Source organism: Lepus europaeus, chromosome 1, assembly GCF_033115175.1.
Source record: "Lepus europaeus isolate LE1 chromosome 1, mLepTim1.pri, whole genome shotgun sequence".
Taxonomy (NCBI): Eukaryota; Metazoa; Chordata; class Mammalia; order Lagomorpha; family Leporidae; genus Lepus; species Lepus europaeus.
This window is the reverse complement of record NC_084827.1, coordinates 3,230,257-3,253,403: the sequence shown is the minus strand read 5'-3', so window position 1 is coordinate 3,253,403 and position 23,147 is coordinate 3,230,257. Positions and strand designations below refer to the sequence as shown.

The 23,147-nt window shown below is 47.8% G+C and overlaps 1 protein-coding gene across 6 annotated transcripts in view; it reads right to left on the bottom strand.

The window, feature by feature from the left end:
- AGK (acylglycerol kinase) overlaps nt 1-23,147 on the bottom strand; it is a 98,044-nt gene that overhangs the window by 59,108 nt on the left and 15,789 nt on the right. For 5 of the 6 annotated variants that reach the window (XR_009865543.1, XM_062187379.1, XM_062187320.1 and 2 more), the window contains exons 3-4: nt 5,830-5,869; nt 2,426-2,505 (exon numbers count right to left, since the gene is read on the bottom strand). Coding sequence is in view for 5 of the 6 variants with exons in the window: in XM_062187379.1 (XP_062043363.1) it covers nt 2,426-2,505; nt 5,830-5,869 (120 nt within the window). In the remaining variant the exon portion in view is untranslated. The remainder of the gene's footprint in view (nt 1-2,425; nt 2,506-5,829; nt 5,870-23,147) is intronic. The other variant, XM_062187559.1, reaches the window with a different exon arrangement.

Here is a 23,147-nt window from a genome sequence, read left to right as displayed (position 1 = left end):
ATGGAAGACCTCTCTTTCTCTCTCCCTCCCTCCCTCTCCCTCTCTCTGCCTCTCCTTGTCTCTAACTCTGATTTTCAAATAAGTAAATAAATCTTTAAAAAAGAAAAGAAAACATTATAAAATTTGAAACTTTTTGGGCTGGTGATGTGGTATAGGGTGTAAAGCCACTGCATTCAACACTGGCATCCCAAACAGGTACCAGTTCAAGTCCCAGCTGCTCCACTTCTCATTCAGCTCCCTGCTAATGGCCTGGGAAAGCAATGGAAGATAGCCTGAGTGCTTGGGCCCCCGCCACCCATGTGGGAGACCCAGAAGAAGCTTCTAGCTCCTTGTTTTGGATCAGTTCAGCTCCAGCCATTGCGGCCATTTGGGGAGTGCACCAACAGATGGAAGACTTCGCTCTCCTTTTCTCTCTGCCCTTCAAATAAACACCTCTTTAAAAAAAATCTGAAACTTTGAGATCGTTTCAAATTTTGGAGCATTTCAGACTTCAGATTTTCAGATTACAGAGGTTCAACCTGAAATACATGATAGTGATAATAAAAAATTCAGCCACTGGTTTATGTATTACACTGTAGTCATTATGGTAGAGCGTACTCCTTATTCAAAAAGTTCGTTATAAGAACAGTCTCAGGCAGGTTCTTCAGTTGTTCCACAAAAGGCATTGTCACCACAGGAGATGACCGCTCTGTACACGTGACCACTCCTGAAGACTTCCCAGTGGGACAAGCTGTGGCAGTCAGTGATACGGACAAGGCCAACTCCGGACAGACCAAAGCTAGCATGTTTGTGTCTTAGTTTTAACAGAAGAGTTTAAAAAGTTAAGCTAAGTGTTAGTACAGAAGTCAAAAAAAGTTTATGAAGCATACAAGTTACAGTGAGCTAAAGTGATTACTGAAGAAAGATTTGTATACTCCCACTGTGGCCCCACGCACACTTCTTACTGTAGCGTATAACATCGTAGGCACTCATCCCGACTCGCCCACAGCAACGGCCAGTCCCAGTCGTGGGAGGTGTACTGCACAGACCCCACTTTTCATCTTTCATGCCATATTTTCTAAATTTTTTGAGAGGCAAAGAGACAAGAGTGAGAAAGTTCTATCCGCTGGTTCACTCTCCAAATGCCAGCTACAGTCGGGGCCGAGCAAAAGCTAAAGCTGAGAGCCAGGAACGCAATCCAAGTCTCCCATGTGGGTGGCAGATGGCCAATTACTTAAGCCATCACTACGGCCTCCCAAGGTCTGCAATAGCAGGAAGCCAGAGTTAGGAGCTGAGGGAAGACATACAATCGAGTTGCTGCAACACGGCCGGCATCCTAACCAGCACCCTCACGGTCAGGGGAAATGCCTGGCCCTACACCGTACTCACTGCGCCTTTTCTGTATTTAGATACACAAATACCACTACTCCCACACTGCCTATATCTGCTTCAGTAGCACACTAACCTGGGAGCGATGGGCTATACCAGACAGCCTAGGTGTGTAATAAGCTATACCATCTAGGTTAGTGTACGTGCTCTCAATGAAACCTCACAACAAAATGAACGAAATGAAATGTACAGCCAGATTGCTCAAAAATGCACCTCTCAGGACGTCCCTGTCACTAGGTGACGCACGACGAATCCTCAGGAAAGCCCACATGAGCTGTTGTGGACAGAAGGAAAATAAGAGATACCACTTTTTTTCTTCCTCAACTTTTTTTTTTTTAACAAGCTTTAAGTGATTTCTTCCAAGGGCATCAGGCGTCTCTGTATTCACCTTTCCAAGTGAGAGTTGTCATCTAACACTGCCGGCGCGGTTCTGCCAGAGAACAGACTGAACTCCCAGCTGCCCAACCCCCGCAGCCTCCCCCCTTCGGTGCTACATTTGGCGCAGTGAACCCCACGAACCCATCACTATCTACCGGCACCCCAGCTACTCCCCCAGTCTCCTCGCAGACTGCCCTGTGGTAAAACAAGGGCACAAGCAGGGCCCTCGCGCCCCAGGGGCCACCTCCTCAGTCAGGAGGACAGAGTCTTCCCCAAGACCCAGCTCAAGGTTCCAAGCCTTCCGGGAAGAATGTTCTGCCCTCCAAAGCCACCGGTGCTCCTAGCCATCTCTGAACATCCTACCGACAGAAATGGACCAACAATTACGCCACACGGCAGAGCGGCCGCTCCCACGGGGACTATGTTCAAGCAGATAAGACTTCCTTGAGTGTGTTAACTCTCAATGCTTATTAAACTTCAATTAGACAACTGGGCTAAGCATCAATTAGCTTTATAGTTATTTCTTATTAGGTGTTATTTCTACATTACAGATGAATCTTAGTGCTAAAGGAGTACGGAAGCTACTTCTTCCAATTCCACACAATCTAACCAGCTGCTTGATGGGCTGTGATTTTTCCCCTTAGAAAAGCTGAACACAGAACAGCACAGACTGAACTACCCTTTGCAAGCTGCAGGATTGAGAAAGACCGTCGCCTTCTTCACTTGTGCGTTGGGAGGAATGAGTTGATTGCCAAACACCTGAAAAAGAAAAAAGAACAGCTTTCTATAAATGTCCTTTCACTCAGATCACACACATTCTTTAATTCCAAAACACTCACTCCTACAGATTTGGTTTTCTCCCCAGAGTGGATGCCGTATCTTTTATGATCACATATTAACATCAAATGTGTACCATTATTTAATGGCAGAAGGCTCAATTTTATACTGGAATAAACACCTTGCCTCACCTACTGGAGGAACTTTTTCTTTTCTCTGTAAGATATGGTTAGGTTTTTTTATAAACATAAAACCTGTAACACCACAGGCTGTCTGGAGGGAGTGTTTTTAGTTTTCTGAGTATAATCCTTTTCTTCAACTTTTATTAGTATAGCTTGTTCATAAAACTACCAACTCATCTTCATATCTTTATACAAACGAGAAATGAAGCCCTCTATTTGCCTCCTCCTCTTTGCGACTCTGAACAGCAGCAGCTCACACAGAAATGCAGGCAGTATTTACTAAGCCCCGAATAGCTGCATTTACACACACAATTCTCAGTTCTCAGAAACCACAGAGTATAAACAATCTCATTTTTAAGATTAGAAAGCCAAGATTCCAAAAGTTAAGTTATTCAATGTCACAAGCCAAGAATTTTTACCTAACTCCAAAATTCAGTCTTTCATTGTCTCAGCACTAAAGAACAGTGAAGGGTGAGGCAGAGAACTAGATCTGGGAGTGAACATGGGGGCTGAGTGGGAGCAGCTGCCATTCGGTTTGGACTGGAGAATGCAGTGGACAAAGAGAACGAGAGCGACAGCACCAAGAGGGGCCAAGATCAGAGTCTTGGATGGTGGGGAGGTCTGGACCAAGGCAGCAAGTTCTACGATTCTAGAATTCCAGAAAGGAGAGTCAGGAGAAAAACTGAAGTTATGCAAAGATTGCTTATCAAATAACTCACTAAATCTACCCGACAATCCACTAGATTCTTTCTCATGACTGATTATTTCTTGCTTTGAAGAACGTTTCTAGGGCCAGACTTGTGGCAAAGTGTGTTGAGCTGCCTCCTGCAACGCCAACATTCTATGAGCACCGGTTTGAGTCCCAGCTGCTCTGCTTCTGATCCAACTCCCCGCTAATGTGCCTGGGAGACCAGGACAGAGTTCCTGACTCCTGGCTTCATCCTGGCCCAGCCCCAGTTGTTGGAACCATTTGGGGAGTGAATCAGTGAATGAAGATATCTCCAACTCTGCTTTTCAAATAAATAAATCTTTTTAAAAGGATTTTATTATTTGAAAGGGTTACAGAGAGAGGGAGAGAGGTAGAGAGAGGTAGAGAGAGGGAGAGAGAGGGAGAGAGAGGGAGAGAGAGGGAGAGAGAGAGGTCTTCCATCTGCTGGATCACTCCCGAAATGATTGCAATGGCTGGAGCTGAGCCAATCTGAAGCCAGAAGCTTCGTCTGATCTTCCATGTGGGTGCAGGGCCCAAGCACTTGGGCCATCCTCTGCTGTGTGCCCAGGCACATCAGCAGGGAACTGGACTGGAAGTGGAGTAACTAGGACTTGAATCAGCACCCCTATGGGATGCCAGCACTGCAGGCCAGGGCTTTAACCCCCCCTGTGTCACAGTAATGGCCCCAGTAAATAAATCTTTCTAATATACATTTATTACATATAGAAAGGTGCTGGTATTTATCATTTCCTTCTGTTTTCAGTGTTAGATTTAGCATTTTGCCAACAAATGTCCAAATACTATAATTTGTTCTTTTCTTACTTATACTCTTTCTTGAATGTGGCCAGAAATGATTTAATTAATAAAGCTCTCCAGCATTCCAGATCTACACGACTAGATTATTCCTCCTTGTCCTGATTTCGTAGCTCCTAGAATCTTATGTACTCAAAGCTCAAGTTCTTCTCCCAAGAGGAGTCTCCATTGCTAACGGCCAGCTTGGGGCAGTGACCACCTCAGTTATTACTTAAGTTTATTTGAATTGGTTTCCAAAACAACTTAGAATCATAACACACTGAAAAAAAAAAATCAAATGCTTAAAACATGAATTTAAAGAGTTAAATTTGTGAATAGTATCTGTCTTCATGGTCATTTATTTCGGAAACAAGCATGAACTCTGAAAACCACTTTTGTAGGGGCCATCAAAGGAGGAGGTAACTTTCTCTGAAGGGAGGAGAGAACTTCCACTTTGATTATGGCTTTGTCTAAATAAGGTTGGAGTTTGTGAACTCAAGAGGCTTCCATAGGCTTGGCAGCTCAGGACAAGAGCCTCAGGTGATTACTGACGCCATAAATAGGAGTGTCAATTTGTTAAATCAACAACAGGAGTCACTGTGCACTTGCTCCCCATGTAGGATCTCTGTCCTTAGTGTTGTACTATGAGAATTAACGATAACAATCGTCTTCAAACTGTACTTTATACTTTGTGTCTGTGTGGGTGCAAACTGTTGAAATCTTTACTTAGAGTTGATCTGTATATAAAGATAATTAAAAATGAATCTTAACGAAGAATGGGATGGGAGAGGGAGTAGGAGATGGGATGGTTTGCAGGTGGGAGGGTGGTTATGGGGGAAGAACCCACTAATCCACAAGTTGTACTTTTGAAATCTGTATTTATTAAATGTTTTCTATTAAAAAAAATTAAAAAAAAAAACACTTCTCCGACTAAATTCTTTATCCCTTTGCTGTTTTTGACCTTCACGTTTCTTTCGTGGTACTTCTGACGTCATAAGCTTCACTGACATAACCAAACAGTAACTGAGTCCCAGACATTCAGCCCAAGGTGTAACTCACAAACCGGAAGGGAGGAGAACTACGATCTTACAGTTCAAAGCATTCACCGTTCAGCTATAAATATACTCCCAGACAAGCGAGTATTTAAGTAAACCTCATGGAGCTGGGCAAGCAGTACACATGGTAAGAGCCAGTTGTGCTACACAGATGGGATTTAAAACTATGAATCAACCATTTGAAGAGGATTTGACTTTCAGCGCTAACACCTGTTTTGAACTGATATCCTTGGGGGGTATTGGATCAGTGGTGATTCACAGTGTAGCCAGATCTTCAAGGACAACTGCAGAAACAAGTTCCCAGAGCTCCAGCCAGTCCAGTTATGCGTTCTTGGGAATGATCCAGAAGCAACCCAGTCTGAAGGGGTGGGCGTCAGAGCTGCTCTTCAGCAGATGGACAGCTTCCTCCCCTTCTACTCAGAGTTGGCTCTCAGCCGATTCATCCCCCGACTGTGAGGAAGAGGAGCCAAAACACTGGACACGACACTGCCCAGGTCCCTGGAGCAGCCTGGGTCTCCTGCACAGTGGAGATAAGGGAGCCCCAACTCTGCCCCGAGAGTGGCGTTACCTGAGCTTCCTGACAGGCTGCTCTCCTCAGCAGGTTATCGCTGTCGAAAGAAACAAAGCAGAACGGCCATGAGCCTCGACAGATCGAGATCCTGACCCACACCCCTCTTCCCTCAAGACGCCATGTGGACGCTTCTTACGGACCTGGTAGCAAACCACGGGCACTTTCTATGGATGAAATTTTGTGTTAAATGCAAGTATCTCCATACTACGGCTGGCAGGACAGCGTCCCTCCCCCTGTAACGTCCACATCCTCATCGCCAGAGGACACGTGACTTCACTCCACAACAGGGACTTTGCAGCTGGGATTAAATTCAGGACCTTGGATGTGGAGATTATTTTAGATTCTGGACAGGCCCAGTCTAAGCACAGGGTCCTTAAAGCACAGCAGCCTTCCCAAATGTTACCAGAAACAAAGAAGGGGCTGGCACTGTGGCGTAGTGTGGAAAGCTGCCACCTACGGTGCAGATATCCCATATGGCACCGGTTCGTGTCCCGGCTGCTCCACTTCCGACCCAGCTCTCTGCTATGGCCTGGGATAGCAGTGGAGGATGGCCCAAGTGCCTGGGCCCCTGCACCTGCACGGGAGACCCAGAAGCTCTTGGCTTCGGATCGGCGCAGCTCCGGCCGTTGTGACCAATTGGTGAGTAAACCATCGGATGGAAGACCTCTCTCTCTCTGCCTCTCCTTCTCTGTGTAAGTCTGACTTTCAAATAAATAAATATATCTTTAAACAAAAAGAAAAAGAAGGGTCATAAGCACACAGCCTTGATGGCTTTGGAAATGGAGGGTGGGCAGGCATCAAGACATGCGTAGCTCCAGCAACCAGGAAGGCCAGGGAATGGACAGCCTCCTAGAGCCCCAGAAGGTAGGGTCCCGGGCAACACCAACAAGGCTGCGAACCCACAGAGTGCGTGATGAGACACTGTTGAACCTCTAAGTCTGTGGGAATCTGTTAAAACAAGGATGAAAAATTCACACACACACACGCCCGCACACGCATTCCCTACTTCCCACAATTTCTTAACCAGGGAAAATTACTCAGGTCATTTGCCTCCTGCATTCAATGGAATTCATATTCAATGGAAATTACTGAGGTCATTTGCCAGAAATCTGATGTTTACTCGCTTTTGCTACTATTTTATATAAGTCCCTTGTTTTATCACAAACACTCAGTTATATAATAAATGGAAAATTTTGTCAAGAGGAAAAATTTTGGCTTCCAAAAATAAAAACCTTCTCTCAGAATTTGATGACCTAAAAATTATTTTTTTAAATGCTCATATTTGTACTGGTTAATGGATGCAAATGTTTTAATAGTCTCTAAAATGGAAAAATACAGTTAGCAAACTATAATTAAATGGAAAAGATGTGAGATTTAGCATGACTAAACGAATTCTTGAGGTATCCATGTGAAAAAGTAAAATTTCCTGGTCATGTAACCAAAGTACCTAGCTTATTCAGCAATAAGTAAGAATTAAATTAAAAAGGGCTCTAAAGGAGGTTTAAACCAGAGAGGACTTTAAATAGCGCCAACTGCCTAGACAGCTCCAGGATCTTCTCCATTAAGAGTCAGTGCTACACACATTGACAACTTGAACCTGCTTAACCCCAGTTAAGAAACTAGGGGTCACGGCCACCCCCGCGGCTCACTAGGCTAATCCTCTGCCTGCGGTGCTGGCACACCAGGTTCTAGTCCTGGTCGGGGTGCCGGATTCTGTCCCGGTTGCTCCTCTTCCAGTCAAGCTCTCTGCTGTGGCCCGGGAGTGCCGTGGAGGATGGCCCAAGTCCTTGGGCCCTGCACCCGCATGGGAGACCAGGAGAAGCACCTGGCTCCTGGCTTCAGATCAGCGCAGCACACCAGCCGCAGCGGCCACTGAGGGGGTGAACCAACGGAAAAGGAAGACCTCTCTCTCTCTCACTAACCACTCGGCCTGTCAAAAAAAAGAAACTAGGGGTCAGTGTTTTGGCATAGGTTAAGCCTCTGCCTGAGATGCCAGCATCCTACATGGGGCCAGGGTTGGGGGCACCGGTTCAAGACCCGGCTGCTCCACTTCCAATCCAGCTCCTGGCTAACGCACCAGGGAAAGCAGCAGAAGGTGGTCCAATCCTTAGGCCCTGCACCCGTGTGGGAGACCAGGAACAAGCTCCCCAGCTCCAGGCTGGCCCAGCTCCAGCTGTTGTGGCCACCAGGGGAGTGAACCAGAGGGTGGACGATCTCTACTTCTCCCTCCCTCCCTCCAACTCTTTCAAAAAATAAAAAAAATAAAATAAAATAAAATAAAATAAAAAAGCAACTAATACCTAGAAAAGATGACCAATAACCAACCTAGCAGAAAAAATTTCAAAGAAAGGAAAGGCCATGTTCTCTTCCTTGCTTTTTCTAACATCAAAGACCTTGAATTCTGCACTACTTTCAGTTATTCAAAGTCCACTGTGGTACTGAAATTTGAATGAGAATAAATGAAAACAAACAACCGGTTGCCTTTGTCCACAGCCAGTCAGAGCTGCTCACTGACTTGTCTCCCCTAGCCGAGCTGCAGAATAAGCCTGAGTTTCATCGAGCAATCTCTCACAACAGGAAACCACTACCCAAGGCAGAGTACCAATGCTGCAAGTCTGAAGCCCAAGAATAAGCGTCCGTTAAACGAGAACCAGTATCTCAAAGCCCACGTTGTTCGGTAGAGATTTTAGGGAATCAGTGCCTGGTGGGGTCTGGGTCCTCACAACAAGGCCCAGTCCCAGTGCCTGTGAGACTCTGCTCCCGCCCGGGCGGCAAGCAGAGCTGTGCAACCTTCCGCTTCCCCCAGAACACAGGCACGCTCTTGCTGCCCCTTGCTCTGCTGTCGTTTCCCTCACCATCAGTCATCAGTGAGTCATCTTAGAGCAACAACAAACAATAGGGTCAATGTGGGTAAAAACCAGTAAGACAGTTTAAAACAATTAACACTGACAACCCCTCGTAGTTTACGAATACTTCACGTCTGTCCATATACAAGGAGAGCCGAAACTGAACGCCAGTCACACTGGACTGTGAGTGGGCACAGCCACTGGCCACTGGCTCTCCCTGGACTGCGCTGATGCCCAGCCCACCTTCTACACGGCCCCAGGAACACCCTTCCACCCTTGTGCTTTGCTGTTTGCTAGGGAAACATTACTTTGTGCCTCCAACCCTTTACACTATGAACTCACTCTGGATTTTCCCGCACAAGCTCTGAAAGATTCTGTGAAGGCTGCAAACCCGTCTCTACCTCCCTGCCAGTCTCGCCTCATTTTTGCCATGCGGTTCCAGAGCCCTTCCACAAAGGACAGACAGACATCCAAAGGCATCAGGCTCCTCTAAGTCATCATCACCAAATACCCCCCCCCCCAACTCTTTATTGCCACAAGCCGAGTTGTGATGGCTGCGACAACGTATCTAAAGATCTTAACGCTGCTTGATTTGTCAGAGTGCTCTTCATAGTCAAAGTCTGAGAATTAACTCTGAATTTAACGTGCCAAGTAGAATACACTGTTAGTGCCACCTGTAAGAAAGGTGGAATACGCACCACGTTGGATACTACAGAAGAAAATCTCATCATCACACTTCACTTCAATATCAAAAGCAGTGGTAACTATCTTGATCCTACTTTGAACAAGGCTGTTCCTAAACATCAAACACATCCTCAAAGAAAAAAAAGATGTCTCCACTGAGGTTGTCCGACATCCGAGCAAGCTCGGAAAGCCATTTCAGAAAGGAAACCCAAAGCGTTTCAGTGAGAGCGGCAGAGCTGGAACTGAAGGTGACTTAAAACCACACGGTAACTACCCAACAGCAGTCGTTTCATCGACGTCTCATCTCCGTCACAGCGCTGCAAGGCAGGCGTCACCACGTCATACACAGCACCACTCAGAGATGAGAAGCTGGGCTGCGGGCAAGGCAGGCCGGGACGCCGGGCTGCGGGCAAGGCGGGCCGGGATGCCGGGCTGCGGGCAAGGCGGGCCGGGACGCCGGGCTGCAGCCCTTTGCCGACCGACTCCACGGAACTGCCCAAATGCCTTTTCTTGACTTCAGTCAACACTGAGTGGACAATTCAAAGGTATACTTCACGATACATTAAATTTATAAATTGCTTCCTAGCCTCATCCAATATAACTTCCACAATTTACATTTAGATAATGTTGTTTGAAAGTTCAGGTGTGATTAAGCTCCCAAAAATAGGAAAACACTCATTTAACCTAAGTGCCAGCACAGCACAATGAGCAGGGTCCCTCAGGATCACCGGCCAACAGCAGCTCTTGGTGAGGACTGGTAGCCAAGTAAAGGACCAGTTCTTGGTAGGTAATACGCCAGGCGCCAATATGCCGGCGAAGAAGTCCCACTTTCCTCCCTCGTGACGTTCCCAGCATAGAAGGGAAAGACGACACGTCAACAAGCAATCACTATGCAGTATGACCTCTATGTGCTCCATAAAGGCCACGCAACAGGGGTGTCTAACCAAGCTCTGAGGGAAGTAGAGACGTTCCTTACAGACAGCGACACTGACGCCGAGGTCCAGCACAGAAATAAGCCATAGCCAAGCAAAAACAGGGAGTAGAACCCAGGCAAAGGCAACAGCACGTAAACGGATGCCCGTGCCAGCGCATGAGCAGCTCAGGACAGCTGGGGGCGCAAGCCGTGCAGGCGCTGCCAGGCCCGAGACTCCGAGAACCAGGCGAAGACCAGGGCCCCAAAGGCCTGCTCATTGCTCAGGGCATTCTGGATTTTGTTCTAAGGACCAAGAGGAGCCATCAGAGTTTGAAGAGAACTGACGTGGCCAGATGTGCATTTCACAGGGACCCTTTGGTTGCAGACTGAAGGCAGGCACTGGTCAGAAGGTAAGACTGAGTCCGGGGAGACCAAGGAGGCTCGCTCGGTCACGCGGTTCAGTGCTGGTGACCGGAACAGGAGCGCGGTAGAGCAACAAGGAGGACACACAGCAGGAGATAAACTTCAGGGACGGCTCGTGGAAATTAATGGAAAAGGAGGGATCAGGGGCCAGCGTCGTAGCATAGCAGGTAAAGTCGCTGTCCGTAGCGCGGGCATCCCATATGGGTGCCGGTTCGAGTCCCAGCTACTCCACTTCCCATCCAGCTCCCTGCTAATGGAAAAAGGGAAAGCAGTGGAAGATGGCCCAAGTCCTTGGGCCCCTGCCACACACTTGGGAGACCTGGAAGAAGATCCTGGCTTCCACTTGGCCCAGGGCTGGCTGTTCAGTCATCTGGGGAGTGAACGGAAGACGGATCTCTATCTATCTTTCAAAATAAATCTTAAAAAAAAAGGAGGGATCAAAAACGGTACCCACATTGTGCACTGAGCAATCTGGGGGCAGGCAGTGCCGTTAAGGAGATGGAACAGAGCAGGAGGCCCAGATGCAAGAGGAAACAGGCTTGGACAGCTGGGAGGCCAAGCAGAGGGTCTAAGGCACGGTGAGAAACACGGGGCTGGGATCCCAGAAAGTCAACTTGGCCAAAATGGCAGGAGAAGCATCAGACTAGATAAAATTATATACAGTACAGAAGCAGAGTGAAGGAGAAAAAGCGCAGGAATATTGGGACGTTCGTCAGAGAATGCCAAATGACTCTAGTAAGTTGACACCGCACCTCACTTGAAAGTCAGAAAAAATCTGCTGCGTAACGGGAAGAGGTCAAGTTTTCCGTATTTCCCCTAAATGCTGCTCCTGCTCTAACTGCTTGTTTTACTATTGCTAATAGACACAGTGGAGCCTACTGAACAAGGATTTCGTCACTTTTTCCTTAATTTTATTTATTTCAAAGGCAGAAAGGTAAAGGGAGAGACCGAGAGGAGTCAGACTTCTCCCATCGGCTGGTTCACTTCTCAAATGACCGCGGCAGCCAGGCTGGGCGAGGGCAAAGCCAGTAAGGAAGAAGTCACGGCTGATCTCCCGTGTGGGTGGCAGCCACCCAAGTCCCCAGCCCATCACCGCTGCCTCCTCCCAAGGTGCACAGCCACAGGAAGCCGGACAATGGGGTGCGGATCTGATCACTCCGCCAATTGCCTGCCCCAATGTGATCATTTCATTCCTCTCCTTAAAAACAGGCCAAATACAATACCCTCAGGCCCTCGAACCATTCCTAGAATTCTTGCTTTATCTTCCCTCCTGGGTTACAAGCTGCCAGAAGTCATAGACAATTCCCCATTCTCTCTTCCAGCCCACAGCACTGACTCTTCAGACAGAGGGCACTCAACACTTGTTTAATAAGTAAGTGGCAAATGTTTGAGCAGGAGACTCAGTGCTCAGACAGCCGGACTTTGTCCTCCCCAAAAACTGAAGGGGACTCCTGAAACACCAGCTGGCCAGGTTTGTCAGTGTGAGCACCAGAGGACAAGCGTAGGCGTCGCTACAGTGCAGGACAAGACAAAAATGCCCAACCATTATGGGAATGTCACCAGATAAGAAAATCCCAGGATGTGTGTGTGTGTGCGCGCGCATAGGCACACGCATTATAGAAATCGAACTAGCGTGGAGCCAGCATTCCATACGGGTACCGGTTCAAGGCTCAGCTGCTTAACTGCTGATCCGGCTCCCTGCTAGTGCACCTGGGAAAGCCGTGGAGGATGGCCCAAATGCTTGGGCCCCTACATCCACGTGGGAGACCCAGAAGCAGCTCCTGGCTCCGGATCAGCCCAGTCCGGCCTTTGCAGCCACTTGAGGAGTGAGCCAGCAGATGGAAGACTTCTCTGTCTCTCCCTCTCTCTGTAACTCTGCTTCTCAAATAAGAGAGGAAAGGAGGAAGAGAGGGAAGGGGGGAAAGGAGGGGAACTAGGCCCTCTACAGAGGCCGACAAGTTCGTTTTGGTGCAGCAGGATGCACTACGAGAACTGCCCAGTGGCTGATGAACTGAGTCTGGTCCTCAGAAAGTTCCAGATTGTTAATTGTTACTCTGTTAATTCCAGAAGTCCAAATATGAACCAGAGACCCTGTAAGCAGACAAAAATACTGTATATAAATTCTAACCCCATATTTTTTCCATTATACAAATTGTCTCCTGAGAACTGAAGCTAAACACATTAAAAAGGTGCTACAAAATGTATTCATATCAAAAAAAGTCCCTGAATGTCTGCCCAGACCTAAAATGTGGGTTCTTTGACAAAGAAATCAGAAGCCTCTGGATAAGAAAAAATTTGCTGATGTCACTGTTTGAGGCTTTAAAAGAATACCAACTTGGCTGCTACGTCAGGTAACAGGATGCTCTCAATTTATTCCAAGCCATAAATGCTTTATTTATTACTTTAAGACTGCAAAACAAGATAAGTTATTTCAATAACAACTTAACACTGAGAGAAAACTCACACTGACATACCCCATTTCCCAAAAAGAATATTTCCCACTACAGTCTAGAAGCAAATCGTATAGCGATTTCTATCACCAGCTCTTCCTTCAGTATGTGAAAACGCAGTTTTTGCTTTACTCAAAACAGATTTCCAGTTTAGATGCTGATAACAACCATGTCAACTTCTCCAAGCTTCCTAGAATAATTAATCATTATGTTGCCAGTGGTTGCGCCCAGTGGTTGTCCATGGAGCAGCCGGATGGGAAGGAAATGGGAGCAAAGATGAAACGAATTTGAGAGGGGAGTGCAGAGGGGGAGAGCTTTCCCTACACACACAGCACCTCCCTGCTCACGCCCGACCCAACCTCCCGCTCAGACCATGGCCACTGCAGCGAGCCTCTCGTGGTACATGGGAAAAGTGGATCATTCTGCCCAAAATACAGGTGACCAAGCAGGAGCAAACGCAGCCTACGGAAGAGCATTTGATCTCTGGGGCCTAAAAATCATCCATTTTGAGAGAGAAAATAGTGTAACCAGTGAGAATACCAAGGAAACAATGAAAATGCTAATGATTTTTTTTTTCTGATTAACTAGGATTTAGGTCAGAAGAACTGTAAGGGTTACACAATGATGCAGCAGGCGGTTTACCAAAAAGACATCACACTGTTTCCTTAGCGTCAATCCATGTAAAGGAAAACCCCATACAACTGAAAGATACAAGTTACAGATACATCACCAGTCATCAGTACAAATATAAAACACCAAATCACGCGAAACTGGTATTCAATAATGAGTAATCATGGAGATGCCAGTTAACACTAGACGGAATAAGGAAATAAGGTCATCCCTGTGTTGACAAATCACAAAATACACATCGATGAAAGTTTAGATGGTTAATCCCTCCATTCTATAAACATTTCACACCGAATTTGAGTTTATCCACAACCTGCAGCCTAACAATATTTTTCTCAGTTATTTAAAACATTTAGCATGCATTAGCACTGGTGGGGAATTTAAAAAATGGCATCAAATAATAATCGAAGAAAAAAAATCCCATAATTATTGGAATCTCTGAGCGAACTGCCTGAACTACAACCTATAACAGAAACATCTGTGCAGAAACACTGGAGGAAAAAAAGAAAAACATCCTGTTAGTGTAGTAGTTAATGTCAGCATCCCGAAAAGTCAAGAGACAAATACAAGCACACTCTTCTTTGGAAGAAGCAGAAGTAAACTAGGAAAAGAAACACAAAGAATCAGATCTGGTGACCTGTGGGGACAAAGAAATCAGGGAGACACCTGAACTGACCAAGGCCCATTTAGTCACTGGGTAATCATTCTGTGGGTGTTTAGATTTTTTAGTAAAGTTAGCAGAAAATAGGTGCTACTGGACAAATAATCAGGCCCTTGCTTCTTGACCTTGTATTTCACCAGAGGTTGACTGAGTGTTGGCAAGAGGAATGCATTCATTTTGAGAAGCCAGCATCTTGGGGGAAAAGAGATCTCTCGATCCAAAATGTGCTCTTTCCACCCAGCAGGCCAGAGGAGGTATTTCTAAAGAACACGGGTAGAGGGGAGACACCGAGGTACAGGCGCAGCCAGCAGCGTCAGTATCCCATATGGATACTGTATTAGAGAATGAACTCTGGCTAGCATTCTGCTTAACACCAAGTCCACCCGGGAACCCATGTAAGCATAATAAAGTCATCTTCCATACCCTTTTCAGACTTTTAGCTTAACACAGGCACTTTCTCTTCTCCTGCTTCTGTGAATATTTGCATTAGGAATTTTGGGAGCATACTGAAAGTTGATTAAGAATGGCAGGTTTTTGATCCAGCTAACAAAAAAGCCTCACTCCAACTGACAATGAGCTCTTTTTTTTTTTTTTTTTTTTTGACAGGCAGAATTAGAGAGAGAGAGAGAGAGACAGAGAGAGAGGTCTTCCTTCCATTGGTTCACCCCCCAAATGGCCACCACGCCTGGCGCTGCACTGATCCAAAGCCAGGAGCCGGGAACTTCCTCCCGGTCTCCCATGCGAGCACAGGGCCCAAGGACCTGGGCCATCCTCCACTGCCCTCCCGGGCCACAGCAGAGAGCTGGACTGGAAGAGGAGCAACCGGGACAGACTCCAGCACCCCAACTGGGACTAGAACCCGGGGAGCCAGCACCGCAGGCAGAGGATTAGCCCAGTGAGCCGCGGCGCCGGCCAATGAGCTCCATTTTTAAGACGTGTCCAGCTGGATGATGCCCTGGACTCCATGATGGGATGGGGCAATCATCGAAACAAAGCCGGAAAACTGGCATAACGAACAGACTCTTATCTCTAACCTCACCTTGCATTTGAGTCCTGCAAGCAGTTGCCTTGGCAGGGCAAGACCAGAACGATTCTGCAGGACTTAGATGTTTTCCACCCCAATCTAGAATCACAGGCTCAGGGCTCAGTCCCACCACATAGCCCAAAGAATGCGTTTGTTTTTCTGGCCACCTGTCCCCATTCTGAAGTCATCCAGGGATCCCACCCCAAAGCATCTCACTAAAACAAGCTCAGCTGGTGTCTGAAGTAGGTGTGCCCTGCACAAGCAGAGCCACTCTCCCAGTCAGGAAGTTCCAAGTGCATTGCGATCTCTGTGCCAGGAAGCCAGGGCGTAGTGACTTAAAGGATTTGAGGGCTTCTGCTGCCTGCTCCTGAGGCGCCGTCTATCTTCTCTCCCAAGCACAACACAATGAAGAAGTTCCCTCTGTCATGACGGCAGAAAGCAGTCCTACTAACAACTCCTCGGAGCACGTAACAGAGGAAACAAGCATACACAGAGCTAATCAATGGCATTAAAATTCCGTCATCCGCGTTGCTGACTCAGGATTTAAGCAAAAGAAAAATTCTACCATCAACGGGAAAGGACAAGTGCATGGCAGTGACGCCTGGACTAGGAAAAGTGTAGCACCCTTGCCTTCGGGAACTGTGCAGTCAAATGGTGCCTGGGAATGGATTCTGGTGGGCGCCACAGTTAACAACACAAGGAGCAACGTTTTTGATAATACAAAGCCAGCCAAGAGCATTTTCCCAAGAACCTAACTGCTAAACGGAAAGAAGAAAGGAGGCAGGCGGTCAGGTTCCTTCCTAGGAAGAATGAATAATCCAGCACTGAATGATCGGTTACCCCGAGCAGTGAGGAAGGAAGTACCACAAACAATGCTCATCCAGCTCACATTTCAACGTCGCCCCTGCTCAGACGGCCTTAATCCCACTTAATACAGAAGATTTGAGATCACCGGAGAGGTGTGGACACGCCCACCATCTAACCATGGCTTAACCTTCAGGTCTGCAACCCCCATTTGTATTGTATTTATTTATCTGTCAATGTATACAAACCCTACATTACAACCCAGCCCACATTCCACTTCCTGGAGACCTCAGCTTCTCAGGTTGGGAACCATCCTCCTCAGTGCTTGGCACAATCCCCTCCACACACACACACGGGATCCCCACCAACCAAGTAACCTGGCGAACCGCGTCAGAAACAAAGGTCACTCGAGCAGTGTTTCTCCTGAGCAAGCCCCCCCACCCCACCCCCAACACAGTACATGTGTGGTTCCAAGTCTCAAGTCTAAGCCCCGCACAATTGTGTACTGCTCACTTACCAGAGTACTCTCATCTCCTTCCAGTACCTCGAAAATAACCACAGATCTAGTCTGAGAAAACTTCTAGCCTCGTGATTTGTCTCAGACACAAGTTTTCTAAGATTTATTTATTTAAAAGGCAAAGTGACAGAGGTAGAGATATGGAGAAAGAGATCTTCTGTCGGCTGGTTCACTCCCCAGATGGCCACAACAGCCAGGGCTGGGCCAGACCAAAGCCAAGAGTCAGGAACTCCACCCTAGTCTCCCACGTGGGTAGCAGGGGCTCAAGTAATTGGGTCACCATCAACTACTTTTCCAGGGAGCTGAGTTGGAAGCAGAGCAGCCAAGATTTAAACCTGTGCTCCACTATGGGATGCCAGCATTGCAGACAGCAGCTTAACTTGCTGCACTACAACGCCAGTCCAAAGGTGTAGCATTAAAACTTAAGTTTTCTGGCCAGCGCTGCGACTCAATAGGCTAATCCTCCACCTGTGGCGCTGGCACACCGGGTTCTAGTCCCGGTCGGGGCGCCAGATTCTGTCCCTGTTGCCCCTCTTCCAGGCCAGCTCTCTGCTGTGGCCCGGGAGTGCAGAGGAGGATGGCCCAAGTGCCCCATGGGAGACCAGGGGAAGCACCTGGCTCCTGGCTTCGGATCAGCACGGTGCGCCGGCCGCGGTGGCCATTGGGGGGTGAACCAACGGCAAAAAGGTAGACCTTTCTCTCTGTCTCTCTCTCTCACTGTCCACTCTGCCTGTCAAAAAAAACAAACAAACAAACAAAAAAAAAAAAAACCAAAAAAAAAAAAAAAAAAACCAAAATTTAAGTTTCCTGATTCATAATCTGGCAATTTCCCCCTCAATCCTCTGCTTCTATCTGCTCTCGACAGACGTTCCAGAGTGATCAACATGCAGTCCATAAAGCACTCTCCATTGCAGCGTCACATCACCAGCCAATGCCACCATGTGGTCACCTCAATTCATCTTCACACTACTGCCACCATCACATTTTCTTTACAACAAGTGGTCTTAGGAAAAAGCCAACTAAGGGGCCGGCGCTGTGGTGTGGCAGGTTAAGCTTCAGCCTGCAGCACCATCATCCCATATGGCACCAGTTCGAGTCTCAGCTGCTCCTCTTCTGATCCAGCTCTCTCTATGGCCTGGGAAAGCAGTGAAGATGGCCTAAGTGCTTCGGTCCCTGCACCCGCGTGGGAGACCTGGAAGAAGTTCCTACCTCTCCCTCTCTCCATCTGTAACTCTGCCTCTCAAATAAGTAAATATTTTAAAAAATTAAAAAAAAAAAAAAAAAAGACCAACCAAGTCTAACCCCACTCTTTATTCATCAAGCCAGAAACATCTGTTCTGCTCTCCATGGCAAGGCCTTGCCTCCAGTTCTTCCCATCTCATTAGATCCCAGCCACGCCAGCACACACTCACATACGCTTCCATGGAACCAGCTACAACTTGGGAATATGTCAATCCCCTGTGATGTCTCGGGTTTTCTCCACACGCTGTGTTCCGCCTCCAATTCAGGACAGGAAATTACTTAACACAAGGACACTCCCTGAGGGCTTCTCTCCATCTGGGCTTGTCCCTGGCCCACACAACTGCTCCTGACTGAGGGTCAGGTCTCAGTCCCCTCCTCCTCCTGTGGACCGAGCCAACACAGTGGAGAAGGCCCTCGTCTCCCTCTTCCTAACACGTGCAGCTCTTCTGGTTTCACACTCTCATTCTAGCCCTGGGCTTTCTCGGCATTCTGATGGTCACAGAGGCCAAAGTGTGCTGGCCAAGCTCTGCAGACGTTGGAAAAAAGTCCCGTTACTGACTGGCCGCCATGTTTATGCTCAAGGCCAGACAGGACCACCATCAGGTAAGGTTTTGGTGACAACCAAAATACTAGTTCTTTGCAATCCATCGGCCATTACACATTTACATATACAATTACAAGCACATAAATTAGGCTGTTATGTACAAGGCACTCCAGTCCTTGTACATACAAAAAGAACACAGATTATACGGAGATGATACTACTCATAAGACAGCACAGGATGAGAGAGTTCTTCCCCATCTCCCTGCCACCAAACAAGTTGTTCTCTATAAGCAGCATGCACAAAATGGTATTCTCGTTGGGCTCCAGGATAAGGACAACTTCTGGCCTATGAACCCTCGGTCGCTCTTCTCGTCAGTGTTCCACTGTTCTGCACCATGAGTTCTGAGGTGTCAGTTACCACCTGGGGGGGGGGGGGTTAGTTATGCTGATCATCAGCTGGGATTATTCTCTCTGCAGTCTTTGGGACAACTAACACGGATATAAAAATCCCTGACCATCTCAGGAAATCAGCAAAACAAAATGGGAGTTAAATATACCTCTGCCTTTCCATCTCATCCCCCTGCAGGCCACAGACATGAGAGGAAGCAAATGCAAGCTTTTTTTTAAGGAATTTGTTTTCTAGATAATCTAACAGAAGAGTTGAAAGGAAGGAGACTATAATTAAACTTCATTTTATTTTTTAATTCCCCTTTCCCTTGTCAAATCTGGGCTGACATGCGTGTTACTTAATTGCCCATAAATGAGCTTATTTAAATAGCACACACAAACACCCCAATTTTGGCATCAGCGCTTGATGAAAGATGAACTTCAAGATGGCTAAAACAGCAAAACAAACTCAAACTGCTTCCTTCCAATGTCAGTAAGTCTGAGATGGGAAAAGCTACGAGTGGGGAAACTTCCCTAGCCTCAGCTCCGTGAAGCAGCTGGGCCACGGTGCGCTGACTGCGATGTCAGAGGCGGATCTGAACTGACTCACAGTGAAACACCTGTTTATCAGAAACCTCAGATACCGAAGCCTGGGAGGTCACAAAACCATAATCTGCACCAAAAGGAAAAATATGAGTCTACTCTCAAGTGTGGCTCATGCATAACTGACCCCTGGAATCTAACACACCTGCCCCTGGTTGTCCTGCTCTGGGCTCAAACTCAACAGGTGGCAAACAGAACCTAACACCCCCTCCTCAAACCAGTTCTCCCAGGCAGCTCTCCTCTTCCTAAATCACCAAGTATCCCAGTGGTGGAGCCAAAACATTACTTCTCCTGGCTTGTGCTTCCCCAAGAAAACACCCAGCCAATCGTGTGGTTTTATAACAGCCAGCACTGACTGACGGCAAACCACAGTCCGGGCACAGAGCAACAGGCGGTTGACCTACACCACCTCGTTCAGTGCTGAGTGGAAGATCCCTTACGGGCAGGCAGGTGCTTAGCACAGAGGCTAGAACACCTGCTTCAGATGCCTGCAACCCATCCTGGGGCACCTGGAAGTCCCAGCTCCCTTTGCAATTCCAGTTTCTTGCTAATGAGCAACCTAGGAGGCAGCAGGTGATCCTGGCTCCCTGCTACCCAAGCAGAGACGCAGACCGAATTGTAGCCTCCTGGCTAGGGCCTGGCCCAGCCCTGGTGCTGTGGGCATTTGGGAGTGAACCAGCAAATGGATCATCTTTAACTCTCTCGGCTTTCTTTTCAAGAAAAAAGGAAAATTCCTTAGATTAAATTTAGTGGAGTTTATCTGAGCAAAACAAAACCATTCTGAGAAGCAGCCACTAGTTTTAAGAACTCCAGCCAACAACATGATCAGACAGCATTTGTAGGAAAACAGAAGTGCAGCACAGAGAACCTAACTGACCACAGCTTAACTAGTTAACTGATTCCAGTTAACTGACGGCAGGGCCTCCTGCAGTCACCAACGCTCAGCCACTACGGTCACAGTGTCTATTGGTTTGGGCTGTCAGTGTTTAGTGCAGGAGCCCAAGCCAAATCAACAGCCTCCTTCAAGTTTATTTAACAAGCCTTACAACATGCCAAACAGGTAAAATTATCCTCGTTATACTGGTAAGACGACTGAGGCTGAGAGGTTAAGTTGGATAAGCACCTTCATAAAGACCACACAGCTAAGCAGCAAAATCCAAACCAGACACCCACACAGTGCCCGTGCTCATGTGTTATTCACACGACCACAACCTGGTTCACCCACGTGGTTTTCCCATTCCAATCCCAGCCACTAGTCAGGCCTGCAATGCCTTTCACCTAAACGAAGGAAATGCCCTCCCAGTTTTTAGACTTTTTTAAAAAGATTTATCTTACCTATTTGGAAGGCAGAGTTACGGAGAGAGAGGAAGGGAGAGAGAGGGAGGGAGAGGGAGGGAGAGGGAGGGAGAGGGAGGGAGAGGGAGGGAGAGGGAGAGGTCTTCCATCCACTGGTTCACTCCCCAAATGGCCACAATGGCTGGGGCTGGGCCAGGCTAAAGCTAGGAGCTTCATCCAGGTCTGCCACGTAGGTGCAGGGGCCCAACGACCTGGGCCATCCTCTGCTCTCCCAGGCGCATTAGCAGAGAGCTGTATTGGAAGTAGAGCAGCCAGGTCTCAAACCGGCGCCCAAATGGGATGCCAGCATTGCAGGCAGCAGCTTAACCTGTTACACCCCCACACCAGCCCCAGCCTTTATCCTCTTCTTCAAACGTATCCTTCTTAAGTGCCACTTTGCACACTGTTCCCCTTGAAAACCTTCACTGGAGGTGGGCGTTTGGCACACCTCACATCACAGTGCCGGGCCTGAGCTCCAGCTCTGCTGCCAATCCCACTTCCATGCTAGTGTGCACCCTGTACGATGGTAGGTACATGGTCCTCACCACCGACCTGGGAGATCTGGATGCAGGTCCCAGTTCAACCTGGTGCAGCCCCAGCTGTTGGGGCATTTGGGGAGTAAACCGTGGATAGGAGCTACCTGCCTCTCTCTGCCTTACAAACAAGCATGCAACTCTACAACCAAGGTAAATTCTTTGCCAGCCTCCAAAAACACACTGTGCATTTCCAGTTTCCGCTTGTGCTCATGTCACCAATACCGCGGAGCACTCTGGCCCACTCGCTCTGCAACTCAAACGACGTCTGCTGTGAGGCGGGCAAGGCCACAAGAGAAGGGAAGCCTGGTTTCCGCCGAGAGCAGCCAATGGACGAGGCCCGGTTCTGCGAGCCCCTGCAGGGCACTGCAGTGAGCTGGCACCACGGTCTCCTGTGTGCAGTCAGAGCCCAGCCACGAACTCGCTGGAGGCCCGGGAAGCGCCGAGTCAGAGTTCAGATCCAGGCTCTAAACCATTTCGCTCTTTCCAAGTCTCAGAAGCGAACCTTCCTGACTCGTGGAGGGCGAGGCTGACTTCCTTTGAATCCACTCATCAACATTAACATCACCGGGGCAGGACACCCAGACACCATGGGTGCCTCCTAAAGCAATAGCCGAAATCCACCCCACGTGTCCAATGTTCTGCCAATAAATTCCACCGGAATCTACGCCTCCAGCGCAGGGCTTCTCAGATGCTGATGTGCAGACAGATCACCTGGGGATCTGAGCGGAGCACAGGGTCTGACTCAGCAGGTTCAGGATGGAGCCCGAGAGTCCGCAATCTAACAAGCTCCCAGGAGACCCCTTACAGCCACAGAAGACCTGGAATCTGGATCTAATCACCAGTCAACAAGACACAGGAGGGACAATCCATGGCTGGTGTTGACAGGCCTCAGGTGCGACACTTAAGGGTACACCAAAATGCAGTAAGAGATAAATACTTTAATACATTGTACAAAATAAAAAGGAATGCAAAAAAACCCAAGATGAAAACAATAGTCACAATTTTAAATGACGTCAAGGTCAGTTTTGCTTCTTTCGCTTTCCACTTCAGGCTTGCACATGGCTCTGCACTGCTCTAACACTCTGCTGGGCCTACCCACCGATGAAACGTTATAGGGCACACGTGTGCCTGGTTTCTAGAACAGATGGACACTGTTACAAAGGGGGGGGAGTCACAGCTTACGCGACTCAGAAGACACAAAATGCAGTGTGGGAAGCTTGCTTTGATGTTGTCTTGAACAAAACTACGTGTAAAACAGTTCTCCCAGGCCTCACTTCTGCTCTGCGCGAGTGCTGTCAGGTGGCTTTGCTGGAGATTCTCAGACATGGCTCTCTTCAGAGCCCTCAACTCAGGAATCAGTTTTGCTTTGCTCAAATAAACCCTACCAAATTCACTTGGTCTAAGGACTTATCCCTTTGAAGACACTAATCTCATTTTCCTGCGTCCTCCACTTTATCTCTTACTGGAATGTGTGAAAACAAATCCCAAACATGATCTCACTGTCAGAACTTATTTGGCTACAGCTTAGTTGATTGTTTGCAGCAAAAAGAGCTACAGAGCCTTCTGTCACCAACCAAAGCTGATACTGTGAGTGAACTCTACACAGATTTGGTCTGCTGGGCCCATTGCAAGTGCCTCTTCCAAACCAGTAGCCTCCAACAATATCAGTTAAAAGTGCAGTGTGGATATTTGTCACAGCTGGGTGACATTACATGGGGAG